This window comes from Apis cerana, linkage group LG6, assembly GCF_029169275.1.
Source record: "Apis cerana isolate GH-2021 linkage group LG6, AcerK_1.0, whole genome shotgun sequence".
Lineage (NCBI taxonomy): Eukaryota > Metazoa > Arthropoda > Insecta > Hymenoptera > Apidae > Apis > Apis cerana.
In genome coordinates, this window is record NC_083857.1 from 14988493 (window position 1) to 15007142 (window position 18650).

General features: G+C 28.5%; 1 protein-coding gene across 8 annotated transcripts; it reads right to left on the reverse strand.

The window, feature by feature from the left end:
* Positions 1-89: 89 nt before the first annotated feature.
* On the reverse strand, positions 90-18436 carry LOC107999703 (dmX-like protein 2). 8 transcript variants are annotated; one of them, XM_062076624.1, is made up of 32 exons: positions 18155-18436; positions 17541-17738; positions 17295-17445; positions 17090-17170; positions 16492-16701; positions 16270-16405; positions 15986-16183; positions 15742-15920; positions 15457-15669; positions 15226-15379; positions 10460-15108; positions 9982-10296; positions 9816-9917; positions 9590-9730; positions 9271-9504; positions 9029-9166; positions 8652-8884; positions 8387-8568; positions 7936-8302; positions 7444-7677; positions 7111-7363; positions 6831-7032; positions 6465-6732; positions 6173-6346; positions 5898-5996; positions 4445-4531; positions 2340-2400; positions 1988-2196; positions 1738-1882; positions 1415-1632; positions 1219-1302; positions 90-1153 (listed from the first exon to the last, which is right to left on the reverse strand). In XM_062076624.1, the coding sequence occupies exons 1-32, from the start codon at positions 18239-18241 to the stop codon at positions 1037-1039; spliced, it is 10119 nt and encodes a 3372-aa protein (XP_061932608.1). In that variant the 5' UTR covers positions 18242-18436; the 3' UTR covers positions 90-1036. The 8 variants fall into 8 exon arrangements, with proteins under 8 accessions (XP_061932608.1, XP_016915186.1, XP_061932609.1 ...); XM_017059697.3 differs by having other exon boundaries at positions 17295-17448; XM_062076625.1 differs by lacking the exon at positions 17090-17170.
* Between the last annotated feature and the right edge of the window lie 214 nt (positions 18437-18650).

Genomic DNA, 18650 nt, shown 5'->3' on the forward strand with positions numbered 1-18650 from the left:
CTAAGATAAGTTTTTTTAAAGTTATGATTATAAATTGACATTAAAAATGCAAAATATATTAAAGAGAATCAAATATATCATAAAGAAACTTATTTTTAATGAAATTATATTTCATAAAATAATCGTTTTGACAATGCTACATATTTTATATACACAAAAGTTAGTTGTAAATAGTTTATAACTATTTTTTTTTCTTTTCTTTCTCAGTTCTATATTTTTTTCTTTTATATTTTATATCGTATGTACACAAATGATACAATACGATAAATAATAAATGTTCTATTTCATCTATATTTTCATTATATCAATTTACACATTTATCGAATAATACATTTAAATATTTCTTTATAAGAAAAAATCTCTAACAAAAATTTTATAATGTAAATACGGAATTAATAAATACGGAAACAATTATATCTTATGACAGAAAATTATATAATACTAGATTGCGAATGTAGAAAGAAGATAATATAAGTATATTATACTTATTATTTAATTAATTTTTTGCTAATTTTTAATTTTATGTACTTTTATAGTACAGAAATATACATTATGTAAAGAAATAATAATTAATATGATGTCCAAGTTGGAAAATCAAAAAAGTATAATATAGAATTACTTAGACGCGCATAAATATGTTTAATAATATTCGATGAAGTAACATAATACAGATAAAAATATTTAATTCTACTTACAATAAGAGAAACACATTTTAATAGTAAATAAATTTACATTTGAACGCGGAAAAAATATTTTCAATGATTATTTTATCTTCTTAACAATTTGAATATATTCATATTTATAATATGAGTATAATTTTTCTCTTTTTTCTTCTTTTATATTGTTATATACTGATATTTAAAGTTTATTATTTCATTGTATTCAACAATCAATCTCAAACGATTAAGAAAGAGTTAACAAGAAAAATATATAATTGTATATTTGGTAATTATACTAATAGTAATTGTTTTATAGGCAAATGGACTTATTGTTAAAATATTTTGCTAACAGAATGTTATTATGTTTTTAAGTTACTTTAGTATAAAGTATGTACGACGCAATCGCGTTCTGGTAACTGACGAACTTTCATAGATCCATCTGCACCACATGAAAATAAACGACCAGCAGAATCGACGTGTAATTGTGTTACACCCTAAGAAAAAATCATTAATATCATTATTTATTATAACATACATTATTGAAATTAAGTTAACTTACTTGTCCAATATTTTTAAAGAAACTAGATCGCGGATGCTCTCCGGGAAAAGAATAAAGCAAAGAATGGACGGTTAAACCCCATATCTGATGGAAAATAATTAATATTAATTATTATATACTAAATATTAATATTTATTATTAATATATATTATAAATATAAATATTTTATGTTATATTTTAATATTTAATATATTACCTTAATATCACCATCTCCTGCTCCACTCACAAAAAATTCTTCATGTGGATCAAGAGCTAAACATTTGATAGCCGATTCATGAGCCTGAAAACGATGTCGCTGCTGTCGTTGTCGAACATCAAATATATTAATATCACCTTTCTTTCCACCGCTAATTAATAACTGATGTTGAGGTGCAAGTATTAAAGAGCTAGCTCCTTGTTCATGACACGTGAAACCTAATAAATAGAAAGATTAAAATAAATAAACATCCTATAATATAAAATTTATGATTATCGGCATGTTTCAAAAATATGTAAACAAAATAACTTTGAATTATGCACCTTGAATTAAAGATTTATTTTGTGGAAGTAAAGTATCCCAAAGTGCAACATTACGTCCTTCAGAACCATGACCAGCAGTTGCTATTAAACTGCAAGCACCAAGGAAGACAAAATCGGCTGTCACCTTACTATGACATTGATAATTCTGGTGACAGAAATGGGACAAATTATTTTCATTTAATTTAATTTTTGTAATATATCTAAAAGTAAAAAAATTAATTAAATTATGATTAAAGATAAAAATTCTTACGAAAAATGGTCGTGCAGTTCCTTCTCTGCAAGCTACTTGAAATAAACTTAAATGTCCATCAGAATCTGCAACACCAAACTTATTTCCATGCTGTGAGAAACGTACACGTGTTACTTTGGCAAAAGTGCCTGGTGGTCTAGGAGTTGCTACTGCTGTTTGATGTCCCCATTCCCAAAGAGATACTGAACCATCTTGAGAACCAGTCAAGTCTATTCATTTATACATTAGAGAATTATCATCCAGCTATATCAATAATAATTGTTTAAAATTTTATTAAAAAAGTTTGTTTACATATCGAATAGTTATATTTTGTTTGAAATTGTTCAAAATATATTATAAATAATATACTTACATAATGGTAAAAGTGGATGCGAGGAGATTCTTCTTATACCATCGATTTTATGCTTCAGGATCTGTAGAAATAAAATTTTGAATGTTGTTATGCATATAGAGATTATATAATTATTAATGAACAATTATTCACAAACAATACGTATGTTACAAATTTTCTTAGAAAAGAAAAAAAAGAACTACCCTATGTAATTCTATAAATCTTGGCGCACATGTATTAGAAAATGAAAAAAAAAAAAAAAATAAATAAATAAATAAATAGAGGGGCATTCAATGCTAATATATGTATATATAATACGTATACATATGCATGTATATGTATAAAACTTAATATTAAATAACTTAGTATTAATTAGTCTGATTCCTGGTTGTATGTTTTACAAACGCATGCTATCAAGTTTTTTAATATTTTTTTTTTTCGTTGCCAATTAGGAAGTTAAAATTTGAGATTAAACGATCGCTTTTTTGGATAGATATATTGATAAATTAACGAAACAAAACGTATTGAGTTGCACATAATAATAAAATATCCCTTATTTATTTTGTACCTTTTTCCCTTTCAATGTGTTTGTTTAAAAAGCGTTCATCTATTGATCTAATCTAGGCTCAATAGGCTTGCTAAATAGGCTCGATACGTATTTTTTGGGTTCACTAGATTTCCAATTATTTTTTTACTGGTTTCGTATAATTTTCTATTTTCAACAAAAAAAGAGAAAAAAATTCTTATTGCAAATTTTTAAAACGAAAACTAGCGAACCCATTTTGGAATTCGAATGAAAAAGAATGCTTGATTCTTTTGTTCAAAGTGAATAATTAATTTGAAGGAAAGCATAATAACATAATAATTAGAGGCAACACTCAAGACAATGGCAATCAAAGGGCATCGATTTATCAATGAGATTTTTGTACATTCATTAGACATGCAGTGTTATGAAAAAAAAATTGAGAGTCTGAATATTTTTATCGATCAGCTTAACTTATTTACAGTAAATTTACCAATATTATTTTGGTAACGTAAAATTAATAAATTAATAATAGAGAGTACTCTGCAGAAGTAAAATTTACTTTTTTTAAAGATGTACAAAATATTAAACTTTAATAAAGTGAAAATCGAATTAATGTATAGCAATAATTATAATATTACAGAAAACTTTTTCATTTACTGTAAAATAATTGATAATGATGATGACGATAATTGTGATGTTGGTGTTGGTGAAGATAGTGATGGTGGTGTAATGTTCATGGAAATGATGATAATGATGATGATTATAATCGACAACGATCACGGCGATGATAACAACGATGACGATGACGACGAAAATGATAATAACGTAGATAAAAATTTAATAGCAACCATAATAATAATAATAAATATTAATAAAAAAAACATGATATTAAAAATATATGAAACGTATTAATATATCATATCTGTCATATCATATTTGTTTATATAAACGGTTACTCATTCGTAAAATATAAAAGCGATAATTTGATTAATTTTTAATGATACATTAGCTATAATAATACATGTATTTAATACATTAATACACGTATTTGAAAATAATCGATTAATTTTTTTATCACATTGAATAAATGATCTTTTTATCATTTGTTATATAATATTCTAAATTAGAATTTTTGAATTGAAAAAATAAATATATTGTATTTTCGTGACAATATTAAATATTAATTAAATTAATGCTCAATTGTATCAATTGTATCAAAGGAAATTTTTCACACATATAATTTTATATATATAATTTTTACTTTAATTCTATGTTGCTAATTACTTTCTTAAATCTACAAACCATTAATACTTTCGTTATATAATATAAAAAAAAATTACTAAAATCAATATATTATTAATTATTAATGTTTATAATGCTTAGAATATTACGAAATAGAGCATTAACGATATATATATATATATATGTAAAATAATAAAGAAAACGAAATAGAATAAAATAAAGTACAATAAAATAAAATGAAATAAAAAAAAAATAAAATAAAAAATAAAAAAAATAAAAAAAAAGGAAATTGGAATTAAAAATTGGTTCTAAGGATACTAGGATATACAGGCTAGGGTCTGTTAGAAGTTAATCTCACCGGTTGCAATAAGTGTTTGCTCCTATCGGCAACAAATTGACAGAAACGCAGGTCGTGGGAGCCAGGGAAAGCAGGCATCCCCTTCATCTGAGCGAACGAACGAGCCACCAGGTCAGTAACGTCAGTCAGACGCAAACCAAGTTAGATGTTAGGCAAGCATTGAACAAGGAACATTGTTTCCGTCACCAGATGTGCTACTTTGACGCGACCCAATGCGTCGACTACTCGACACTCAACACATGTACGGCCATCAAGACTTTCTTCTTACGATTTCTTATTTTCCTTTTATTATTTTCCTATTATTTAATTAATTTCGAATAATTCAATTTCAAATTCATATATTTTATTTGTTTTCTATATAATTCCTATTTTAACTTTCAAATTTTTTTCACAATAGGTGATTTTTCATAAGAAATAAGCCTGAAAATAGCCGTGCTCGAACCGTGTGTTTTTTAAGAAAAGTGATTTGTAGTGTGCAAACTTGTTTACATATGCATGCAACAATAAGTTCCTTTGAATCTTTTAAAGAATAGGGAATAAGAAGTACTACTTATATGTATACCCATTATAGTTTCGACGCCTAAAATTACAACTTGAATCTATTTGGGTTACACATCTCAAAATTCACACTCGATCAAAATTCAGATCAAATTAATAATGTTTGATAATGTTAAAAATGTTAATATTATTTGTTAATAATATTAAGGATATAAATAATAAGATTAAATTTATTCTCCTTTTCAGAGAATTTATAATGTTATTAGAAAGCATTAACAACATAAATTTATAAGTAAATGAATAGATTAAAATATTTAAACTTAATGTATGTTCATAATTAATAAATAGTATAATTAAAGAAAATTCATAAATTTAATCATTGATTTACAAATATAAAGAAAATAATGTTATATAAATATAACAAATTAATTTTTCTTTAATCCCAAAAATATACTATATTGAAAATATTAACAATTTGGCAACAAAATAAAAAGAAATATAAAATTTTATTTTCAATTAGAGATTTCAATTTTCTATTTAATAAGTATTATTTAATAAGTTGCAAAACACTTTTATAAGAATCATAGGTAAATGAAAAAAAAAAAATAAAATAAAATAAAATAAAAAAATTAAATAAAAAAAAAATAAATCATATGTTTATCATAATTTTATCAAATTTAATGTTACTTGTTATTTATATTATATAATTTTTTTAACCCAAATATTCCTGAAATATGTTTTTTTCATTTTTTTCGTATTTTAATAACATATGAATATATACATATGAAAAAAAAAAACATTGAATAATAACAAATCAGAAACATCTGGGTTAAATCCAAGGGATATAACACATGTAAAATGTTTTAGAAGACAAACATATGACTGTACAGTGCTAGATATTTAAATATACGAGTTAGATTTTCTATAATTAATTATAATCTTGAAGGAAACTTACCACACTTGCTCCTCTTCCACTTTGACTCGCGATGCCGGATTGAGGTTGAGGACTATTTGTTTGAGGACTTTGAGCGAGTAACGGTCTATCTGCTGCTGTCTATAATAATGTGCATATTAAAATTAAAATTATATTACATATATTATTATAAAAAAAGAGGAAAAAAGAACAAATGGGAAAGATAAAAAGAACAAAAATTTTTATAAAAATTCATATTATTATGTATGATTTTCATAATCAAAATATATATATGTTTAATAACTAAACTAACTAACCTGAATAACTAAGAAACTAGTTGGTTGTACTGGTTCTGGTTCTGGTTGTTTGTTCAAATTTATAATATCGAATTCACATTCATCTTCTAACCAGGATGGGAGTTCGAGTAATAATGATATATTCATTTCTTGTACTTCTCGAGGAGTTGCCAAGGCCATTAAACCTGGATTTACCTAGATTATTATAGATATATATTATAGATATATTATAGATATATATAAATAGATAGTAATAATCAATTTTTATTCAATCAAATCATTTTCAAATAGAATATAAATATATTGATCAAACCTGATTTAGGCAAAAGGCACTAATGCTATCTTGTTCTTTGTGAATAATTCGAACAGGTTCTGGTAAACTGGTAGTTCCGCTATCGCTACCTTTGTCATCTACAGTTCCACGATTCAAATTATCCATTGCTGTTTGATTGTTCTCCAAAATCGATGATAAAGATCTACGTTTGCCGAATACAGCTCGAATAAAAATGTCTTGTACTGGTTCTTGTCGAACTAAATAACACCATAATCGATTAGCAGGAGCCGCTGATGCCAAACGTGTACTAAATATAAAAAATAAAACATTCATAAATTATCACATTTCAATTCAAACTGTTGATTCCAATATTAGATTTCTAAATTTTTTGATTTACAATCTTACTTGAAAGGAGTATTGCTTTTTTCAAGTAAAGATCGATATTTATGAATCGCTGGCTTTCCCGGGGTAGGCGTTGGATCTGGTGCACAACCAGGAATGTAATTAATTGGTGGCCCTCTGTTGTCTAATTCTTCACGCAATGTTTCTTGCCATTGCGCTACGACAGCTAACGTTCCATGAATTAGAGGACTGTTCACAGGTAATTCTAATATAAAGAAAAAAAAATAAATAATATATAAAATATTTTTCATTGATGATTCTATCAAATATCAAAATAAAATACCTTGCATTTCTATACCAGCAACATTTAAAAACTCCTGAAGTTGTTGTTGCAATATTTTGACTATAGCTAATCTCATAACGCACCAACTGTATGAATTTGGATTTATATGTTCAATGTTGTCCTTTGGTTTATTCTTTGGTTTTGAATTGGTGTCGAATACATCTTCCTCGTCTTCAGAAGAATCTAAATCCGACACTGCGGAATCAGAAGAATCGTAATCGATTTCATCTGCATATTCTCTATCTATTTGTGGCTATTAAATAGATAAAAATTTCAATTGTTAAATTAAAATTAATATTGGGAAATAACTATTATTTATATTAAATAACTTACTTTCATTAAAAAGTATGATATCATGCTCATTTGAGGAGAAACAAATTGTTCTCTGTATGTGGGTTTATCTTCTTTCATATTTGGTTGTTGACCAGTAAATTGTCCCAATAATTTCATATTTAATTTTACACGTTGTTTAGTTAATGACGTCATAGTATTCCATACAGTTCCTGCAGTACTTTGTGCTTCATTTGTACTATCACTTCTTTCTATTGCACCTACTACTCCACTCGTCTAAATTAAATATAGATTGTACATATATATTTAAAGAGTTACTATTATTTAAAATTATATTAATATTTAATATTTTTGGTTAATTTCGTTTCTATAGAATGTAAAGATTCATTTTTATAGAATTAAAAAAGTTTACACAAATGATTAAAAATATATAAATACAAATATAGTATATATAATATATATATTAATAGTTAAATATAGTGTACATATTAATAACATAAAAAAAAAAGAAAAAATAAATAAATGAAACTATACCTGACCGCTGGTGCTTGCGACACGCAACAATTTTTTGACTCCACCTCCAAATAAACAGGACCAAGTGTTGTTACCAAAATGTTGACCTACGAGTCTATAAAGTATATGACTATCGCAACTCCACAATGCATAAACAAATAAGCTCATATAAGTTGCTACGAAAGCTTCGCAAAGAAGAATATTCAATTTTGGCGTATCTTCATCTTTTTCACGAGCTAACAATGCTCGCAAATTAGTTACACCTGGCCATTTAGAAGGAGATGTAGTAATGCATACACCATCATCCGTTGAATATCTCCGATGAAATCGATTTGATGCTACTAAGTGTCCACCGGAAAATGTTTCTATTTCTGCAAATGCTGGAAAACTTTAAAAAAAAAAAAAAAGAAAATTTTATAATTAAATATAATTTTAAGATTTTCTTATGAATTTTATGATTTATTAAATTCACCTATCTGGCTGTTGATGTTTCGTAACAAAAGTATCAGAATCACAAAGTGATTGATAAATACAAGCACTTAGAGCCACCGCTAAATCCCTCATTATAAATACTTCGCAATAATGTGTATTTCTTGAAGGCATTGGTGGATTACGTAATTCAACCAATGTTTGTAACATATCGTGAGCTAGAGACTGCAAAAAAAATTTAATATCAGATTTATTGAAAAATTTGAAAAATTTTTTTTATTTTTAATTTATCATTATATTATACTAACTTGCAAATGTCTGACAGGATCTGCCACAACAGTTTTATTGCATGCTACACTAGCACTTAGAAGAGGAAGAGTAGTTGGAAATGGAAGAGGACTGAGTAATTGTTGTTGAGTTTTTTCTTGCTGTAATTCTTGTAATAGAAGAACAAGTTCCATTCTTACAGATGCTAAACCACCACCAGATGCTCCGTGCAAAGAGCAATAGGATAATAACGTTCGTAATAATGTTTCATTTGCTGTAAATACATAGATATGATATGATATAATATATCATATTAGTCATGCATTTAGTGATTTCACTTATACTTAAATAATAATAAAATTTTGATAAAAAAAACTTAAGTTTTGAGAATATATATATATATACATTGATGGAATACCTTTTAACCATTTTTTTCTTTTAGCAGCTCGTTGTACCTTGGCTTCGAAATCTAATTTTTCAGCCATCAATATTTCATGTAAAGTTGGCTGTTCACCAGGCTTACATGGTTGTATATCATCCACCATACCACCTTCGTCTGAAAATATAATTATTTTATTATTTTAAAACAGTACGAATTAAATTAATATTATCAAAAATCATGTAATATATTATTAAAAGCTAATAAGCTTTTCTACTTACATTCTGAGACATTGTTTGCATCTCCATCCGAACTGACGCTATAATTACAAAGCTGCCTAAGAGCATCTACTTCTCGTTCGAGCCATACATATAGTTGGTACCGAAGTTGACCTCCATCTACTTCAAAACCCGTTGCTAATGTTGATAATTCTTCCATTAAAATTTTTAAACATGCTACAAATTTTAATTGTTGTGCCATAATATCTAATTGTCCTGATGATTTAATGAGTTTATCTGAAAAAGTTTGAAATATAAATATCACTAAATCATTCTGTTAAAAATAAATCAAAAAAATAAATGAATAAATTATATTAGCTACCATCAATAGTTTCTTTTTTATCTAATTTCATACTTAAAGGCGGGCTATCACCGTCATCGTTTTCAGCTTCATCATTATCATCCCAATTTAATACTAGTTCATCCTCTGCTTGACGTGTCACAGGTTGAGACCAATCAAAATCTAAAATATTAGAAATAAGTTGGAAAAATTTTTTTTCTTATCTATTTAAATGAAAAAAAAATTATAGAAAATTAAAAAATTTTACCTCCATCATCATTGGTTTTCTTTGCATTATCATCCCAACTAATAATTCCAGTATCTATTTGAAAATCTTGTGTTCTTGATTTACTTGGACTATTTAACAGACCTAAAAAATCCATGGTATTCATAAATTTATATTCAAAAAAATTGCAAAAGTATCAGTTACATACTAGGAGAATCTTCGCAATTTGTCTCCATCACTTTATTAGGTAACTTAGATAAAACCTCAAGAGCAAGAGCAGGACATCCTGCCTTAAAATGTGCATGTGCTGTTGTGAAGTACAATTGTCTTTCCAAAGGTGTAATACTATCTTCTAAAGTTAATTGTTTGTCAGGTTGTGATTTTATATCTGTACCATAACTGAATCCAGATATGACTACCGAATGACCTTTTTTCTTATCTTGAGCAGTAGATGCAATATATTGTCTAATTAGTAATGGATGTGTTCGAAGATAAACATAAAAATTGAAAACATTTGGATTTGCTGAAATAAAAAAATAAATGATAACAATATAAATATAATGAATAATATTTTTTAGAAAAAAATTAATATATTAATTATACTTGAATACTTGAAAAGAAGATAAAGAGAAAAAATGAAAATAAAATAAATAAAAAAAATAAGTTAATTTATTATATTTTATTACCTGTTGCACCTTCTGGTTTATCAGATTCATCATTATATTGTGGATGTAAAGTTCCAACATTTGTTATCAACAAAGTATTCAATGATCCTGCATAATCTTTAAGAATCCAAAGAGCCATACTACGTAAAAATGGATCTGGATGAACTTTGTTAATATCTTGATTTTGTCCATCTTTATCACAACCTAAAATTTCTTCATAGAGCAATCTTCTCAAATTCGGAGAATTAGTATCATCATCATAAAGTCTAGCAATAACCATTGCTAATTGTATATCGTTCAATTTATTTAAACATACGTCGATAGCATCTTTGAGTGCATTTGCTAATAAGAAAAATGCTGCAGCATGTTCAAATCTTTGTTTACCAAGCAAAGCAAATGCATTTTTCAAGGCTGCTTTTCTCCAACGATCTTCTGTAAAATTATTTGCAAAGAAAGTTGTCATTCTTTCATCCCGTTTATTTCTAAACAACCCCCAAACGAGATTTTTCTTTTTCATAGCCAAATAATAGAGTGCGGAATCGAGAGGATCTTGTTTTTGTTGATATGCTGCTTTGGCAATTTTCTCAACACATCTTTTCAATATAGTGTTATTTCTGATCCACCAACCTATACCAAGTTCCTTTAAAATGCTCCATTTAGGTTGTCCTTTTGCATAAGAAGGTATTAAACCTAACAATTCTTCTTCAGATTCGGAATGAAACGCCCAAACAAGATTATTCGATGAAATACCTTGTTTTTGAAACTGCGCTCTTTGTGCTAATGGCAGACAACGAATCAAATAATTATAATGCTTCATGGCCAATAAAAATCGAAGACCACAATCGTCTAATGAATCAGTTGAGACTGTTTCACCGTCAGGAATACCAGTCAAATTTTCTTTCGCAATTGCATTCTTTGCAGCATCTATTGCAAATCTTTCCGCAAAATCTACATTACAAGTGGAAACGGTATCAGCTAAAGCAAGCAAATGCATTTGATCGAGACTCGATAAACCGGGCAAATGAGTATGTGTTAATAATCGTGATAATAATCTTCCTTGCCTTGGTCCGAAATGAGATATCCCTTGTCTTTCTGGTACCGACGAACGTCTATCTTTTTGTCGTGAACAATCATAATCCTCTTCTAACATGTCATCTAGTGACTCACCTTCGTCCAAATTACTATCAAATAATTCATTGTAATCTTGTTTGTCTTCAGTTTTGTGTTGAAGCGGTACATTTGTTTCTTTGTCTGCGATCAATAAAGTCCAAAGAGGCAATGGAGATATTGAAGTTATCTCCGCATAATCTAACGTAAGTTCTTCTGGTATCTGTGTAGTTGAACCTCTTGGTTCTAGAGGCGATGTTGTACCTACGTAACTAACTGACATTGTTCTAGAACGCGACCATCCACCGCCACGTTGTTTCACTAAATTCTCATCATCAGCTCTTAAAGAACAAGAACTTCCTATGCATCGGACAAGATGTGCCAATATAGCTTTTACCCATCGAATTTTGCCAGAATTTAACAATTCCATTAATTGTTTTGGATGATACTGAGGTAAAACGGGACAAGCGATTCTCGATGCCTCGAACAAACCATAATCCGGCATGTAGTCAAAATTTAAATTTTCATTTTGTATTCCACGTTTCTTTTTAGCATCAAGCATTGTTAAATTAATACTGCTAACTCGAGAGAGATGAGGCATTGAAGATACATTTGCTAATCGTCTCTGTGATGTTTCGTGTGCTAACGTTCGCAAATCCTCATCTCGTAAATTTCGACTAGCTTGAAATTCATCTGATTCTTGATGTTGTAAATTTGAATGAAAACAATCTTTTTTCGGATTTGGCTTCCATTGCGAATAGACATGCATCTCCGAATCCATGCCAACTACTAAAATGCCATCTCTTACCCAAGATATTTGCATCGGCAATGGAGGTAGACCATCTGCTGTGGTTAATTCAATTTTTCGTAATTTCATCCATCGAATTTCGTCAACGAATTGAGGCTGTGCCAATGACGAAGCTTTCCGTAATATCGGTCGGTTATTGCTTTGTGATTCTTTCATTGCTTTCATATTTGCTTGTGCAAGATCTGAACATACAGGTGTGAAGAGCATAATTTTCGATCCAACGGCAACGGTCAATATATGAGAACCATCTTCTTTGGACACCCAATCTAATTGAACTAAATGTTTCTGCGTAAGTGGACAAGTATTACCATTTTCTATGATTGATTTTCGCAATGATTGAAGTGTGCTGAATGATGGAACAGCCAATAAACCTGCATTTGGTTTCGCATTTTCTCCATTTTCTCCATTTCTCGATGATCTTACATCTTCGTGACTAAGCGTTTGCAAAACTTGAGTAAGTCTCTGTTTCTTTTGTAAAAATTTGCTATCATAAAGATAGCTTAAGTCCAAATGCTGATCAACAGGAATTCTCGGTAAATGTATATTCTTTAAATGGATGGTATCTTCTAGAATCCATTCACTTCCACCAGTACTTTCGCATTCATATATAGCAACGCATAGATTTACGTATCGAGAGTCGGGATCATTTTTAGTAGGACGTGTAAACGATTTTCCATATTTATACGCACATGCGATACGTCCACTATATGCAGCACTTATATTTAATGGTTGTCCAGTAATGTCAATTGTTGATTCTTGATCTTTTCGTATCATTTCCCATTCGCACCATTCATAATGTAATTTGGTGTTTGATTGAGTTTTTGTCACTTTACATTTCCAAAAGCGTATAGTACTATCGCTACATGCTGTTACAACGATATATGGTGCAAAACAAGCAGGATAAATGGAAGAGCTGCTTAAATGTCCAGCTGCTGGTGCTGCATGTATTACTTCAACACTATCTGGTAATGGTAATTCTTGAGTACATACTTTTGTAGTAGTAATAAGAACATGACTATTTTGAGGTCGCCTTTGCAAAAACATATCCAATTCACTTTGACTGTCACGACGAGATTGACTTGGTCTTCGAGATCTTTTACCTTCTGGATGGTTATAACGTCCAGGTGTTCCCTCTTCATCTTCATCTTGTACTAAATGAGAATCCGGAACATACATCATCGATTCTGATAAACCTGTAGTCTCAGGTTGAGAGGCAATCACTAAACGCCACATATGTACTGTTGTACCTTGTTGTGTTCTCTCTAAAACTACTATGTAGAATGGTTCTTCGAAAATTGCGGATTGCTGTAAATCAACCATAGCATCTAAAGTAGATTCCATTAAACCTAAATCATTTATTGATGTGTCTACTCCTGTTTGTTTTTCGTCATTTCTATCTCCAGTAATTAGTTGTTCTTGAAATACATGTAAAAATTGTGTATTTTGCCAATCATGTGTAGCATCAGCAATAGCATCCAATTGTATAACGCAACCTGGTCTAGCTGTAGATTGTTGAGATACTATCTTTATCCTATCATGGATTGATTGTCTTACACCATCATCTGATGACATGTCTGTTGAAAGGCTTGCCATAGAATCCATCATTCTACTTCGTCTTTCACTAATCGATACTTCTGCCAATAATGTTCTAGCATCGATAACAGCTTGATATACTCTTAAACATTCGCCATCACTAGCAACGAAACATGCACTTGGAGAATTTGATAAATTACCTAAAGTGGTACTTGGTAAAAGGGTTGGAATCCATGCTACATTACAGAATGCTGAGATTTCAGGAGAATTAATACGTGCTAATTCGGAAACTCCACCGCTCTTTGACAAAGGTCCAACTGTGTCTACGCGCCACAATATTAATTCACTACAAAAACCAGTAGATGAGATATCTTTTAAAGTTGTTTTACTAGAATCTGATTTATTAATAACATTTTCATTTGAATCAGCATTTCGACATTGAGATCCTGATTCTGGTATATTGTGATGCGATGTTGTTACTAATAAGGGCAATACTGGATGACAAGTAATATCGTTCACTCGAAATCGATGTCCTGAAGCTCTTGACGCGTGCCCAATACTTAATACTTGTGAAAATTTTGTTTTATCAGCAAATGTTAATTGCCATAAATTTAAGGTTCCATTTGAGTGCTTTGACACCATAGATACAATTGGACTTGGATGAGTCAATAAATCATTAACCGTTTCTTGATTTGTTTTTCCATTTTCTAAATGACTGTCTTTTTCTTTTATATTTTGATTTGGATCAGATGAATTTTCAATATTTTTTAAAAGTTCCTGGCCTGCTTTTGATGTTAATGTTGATTGTTCTTCATCTTGTTCAATTAAACTCGGTAATGGCGTCGCAATATCAGTAGTTTCGTTTGATGGTTTTGTGGATGATTTTGCTACTTCTCGTATATTTAATAATGGACCGCCAGTATTATGCGAATACATTGATACGCTATGACTCATTGTAGAAGCATCGCCAAGAGGAAATGCATTAGGTATTCGTGTAGAAAATGATATTTGTGCTTGTCGAAATGATCCTGGATGATACTCGTCTAACCATTCAATATGCCAAATTAAAAAACTTCCATCTATTGGATGGATTGAAAAGAGTAAATCTGGATTATGATGCCAATCGCGTAATAAGGTTTCTATTTTTGTATCTAGAGAATCTGGAGCATGATTTATTGAGGCCGTTACATCTGTCGCAATTGAATTAATGGATGTAGTATTGCTGTAAGAAAAAAGTTTCTCTTGCAAATCAGTGAGTTTTGATATAATAATATTAAATAGAATATAATAGAATAAATATAACAGAAAAAATATTTTTGGATACTTAAGAATATTATACCTGAGGCTTTGGTGAGAATGTGCACTATGTGGTAAACTATGATGCGATGAAATTGTATGAGTTGTATGATGTTCGTCGCTACTATGATCTTCTTGACTCATCGATCGAATTGTACTACTCGTCTTTTGAATGGGTTGTAATCTTACTCCTTTTTCTATAATTATACGCAATTATTGAATTATTTGATATTTTTCTGAAATGTAAAATATATATTAAATATGGAAAACATACTGGATAAACCTTCTTCTTCAGAATCATGTTCCATATGATCTACATCTTGTTGATGCAATCCTTCTTCTTTTTCTACCACTTTACGAGTAAGTTCTTGTAAAATACTTTCTGCCTGCATTGTAAAATGCATTTCCTTATTGTTTAACCAATGTAAAATAAAATTTGGTTCTCTTTCAGGATCACCTGTGATTAAGCTTGGTACTAATGGTATATCTGTAGTAGACAACAAATATTATTGACATGATTGTTAATCTAATATAATATGATTATATATAATCATCATACCAGTTTCTGCATTAATACTTGCTGCTAAATGAAAATGCATTCCTGGATAATGACTTGTCCCCTGATAATTATTGTGAAAATCATGAACTGAATATGTTGATGGTAAAGTTGGTAAAGTTGGTGCTGTATGACCTGCTTGATGTTGCTGTTTTGCATGGCGACGGATATGAAAGCAAGTCCTACAAAAAAGTATACATTCCATTTTATGAATAAAATATAAATAAAACTTTGATATTTCACGCACTTCATATGTTTGAGCCGTTGCATGAATCGATGTTTATGCATATTATGATGTCTATGTTTTCCATGATGACCATGTCTATCAGAACCTTCAAATTGACTCATATTTGCTAAGCCTTCCACTTCAGGAGGTATAGTTTCTGCCCATACTCGACAAATATTATCTCTACAAGATGTAACCAGCATATTGGAAACAGATCCTCTAGAAAAAAATCAAATCCCATATTAATTCAATAATTGATTAAACAATAATTAATGTAAATTAATGTAAAAAATTTGTTTACATACTTTGGCATATATTTACTAGTTTTACGCCAAGATAAATGTGTTACCGCACGAGGATGAGCAACATAAACAAAACTATAACTGTCATTACCCATAGACTGAGTGACATTTGTATGATCTATATTTCTTGTAGAAAACACTGAATAATTTTAAATATATTTGTATTAGAATCATTGTTAAGTTAATTTATAAAATTAAAATATTTCATTTTTATAAAAATCTTACATTGTTTGTTTTCAAACCATATTTTTACTAATCTATCATTAAATCCAGTTGTTGCAAATAATGTACCATCTGGACTAAAACTCATAAGATGTACTGGTGTAGCTGTACGACATTTCCAAACACAATTCCATGCTCCAGGTTCATTTCCACTATTAGAATCACCAGGGGCTGGACTTTCAGCATCTCCAATTGAAAAAGTAACTGTACCAGCTGAAAAAAATTGATTTTATTTTATTTATATGATTATATATGTTTATTTAATTTTGAAAAATACAAAATAAATAAATCAGATAATTTTTTTCTCTTTTAAATATTGGAATATAAGGAAAATGATATTTTAAGGCTTTTTATTATATTATAGCATAAAGGTGTAACAGCATCAAGCTAGAGTGTTTAAAACATACTGGATTGCAAAAAGCAATTTTTTTTAAAATTATTGTGTATAAAAGAGCAAAGTGATAAATTTTAATTTTAGAATATATATTTAAAATATAATGCTATTTGTTAAACAATTTTTGCAAAATCAAAGCTTATGAAAATTAAATTCAAACATTATTTTTCATATCTGTATATACTTTTCCTAAATAACAAAACTCACGGTCTTGTAGAATATTTGAAGTATTTTCTTCATGGCCAGTTATAATACTTTCTTGAGGCCGTAACATACTTATCTTCATCACTATACATAATTTTATTATTGTGATAAAACACAAAAATACATAATTATACAATCAATAAATGAAATTAAAAGAACTATTAATAATTATTAAATATAAATTAAATAAAATTAAAAAAGAACTTACTATGTTCTTCTTGAAATGGGGTTATATTTTGATGCCACAATTGTAAAAGTTCTCCACCAGTTAATAATCTTGTTCCTTCTAAATTCCATGATAATGAACTAATATTTGATTCCGTTGTCAGACTACCAGTTTGAACCCATCTATATTCTAACTGCTATAAGTTATATAAAAAAATTTATATATAAAATAATAAAATATATAAGGATAATTATTAAAATTAAACGTGATAAAATAAAAAATACATACATGAGAGCATGTACTATGAATAAGAGGAGTAGGCTCAAAAATGCAAACTTGATTTTCATAAGCTGCAGCTATTTTTCCTGTGTCAGTACTGCAATCCAAACAACTGATTCTTATATAATTATGTACAGCTCCAGGTATTATTTGAACTCGTTCGAAATTACTGGCCAAAATTACTATATTACAACCAGCTGCATATGCCTGCAACAATTTATTCCATTATAGTATAATTAAAAAAAGTTCATAATTCATAAATATTTATTAATAATATTGATAATTATATTGCACATAAAATCATTTGTGTAAAAATATATTTGATTTTATATGAAAATAATAAAAATTTTATAATTATATTCATAATCATTAACAATTAAAATATATTATATATTTTATATTTAATATATTATACAACAAATTAATAATAATTTAATACAAAGTATATTAATTTAATTACATATAAATTTGAAAATTTGAAAATGTTCCACAAATTTTTTACAGAATATAAAATATATTGAACGATATGAACATAAAATATAATAATCACATATGTTAATAAATGATCAATATCAGAACTGGATTAATAATGAAAAAAGTTAATTAAGTCAAAAATTACTTACAGTAAAAGAAATACCTTCGACAGAACCTACAGCGTAGCACCGATCACCTGCATTGCAAGCTCCACTTAATATTTGATGACAATTCATTTTTTCAATCAAATATTAGATCATCCTTTGTTAAATTGATTTTTTTATTGGATAAATTGATTTTGTTAACTTTGGCTAACCGTTTTTAAGAAATTTTTGTAAGCTACAACGTCAAAATGCTATCCGAAAGTGACATCACACGGCAGTATCTTGCTCGATTAGCAGCCATCTTTAAATGGATTTTCTCAATACGATGCAACACTTAAGTATACTTGTTACTTATTACGTGTGTGTGTGTGTGCGTGTGTGTGTGTGTAATATGTATATATTATTATTTGTCATCTGATCATAGAGTACCAATAGAAGAATTTAAAATATTTAATTTTACTATTAATTTTATATTATTAGATTTCAATATTATTAATTTATGCTTGAGTAAGATATTCAACATATAATATATATTTGAATC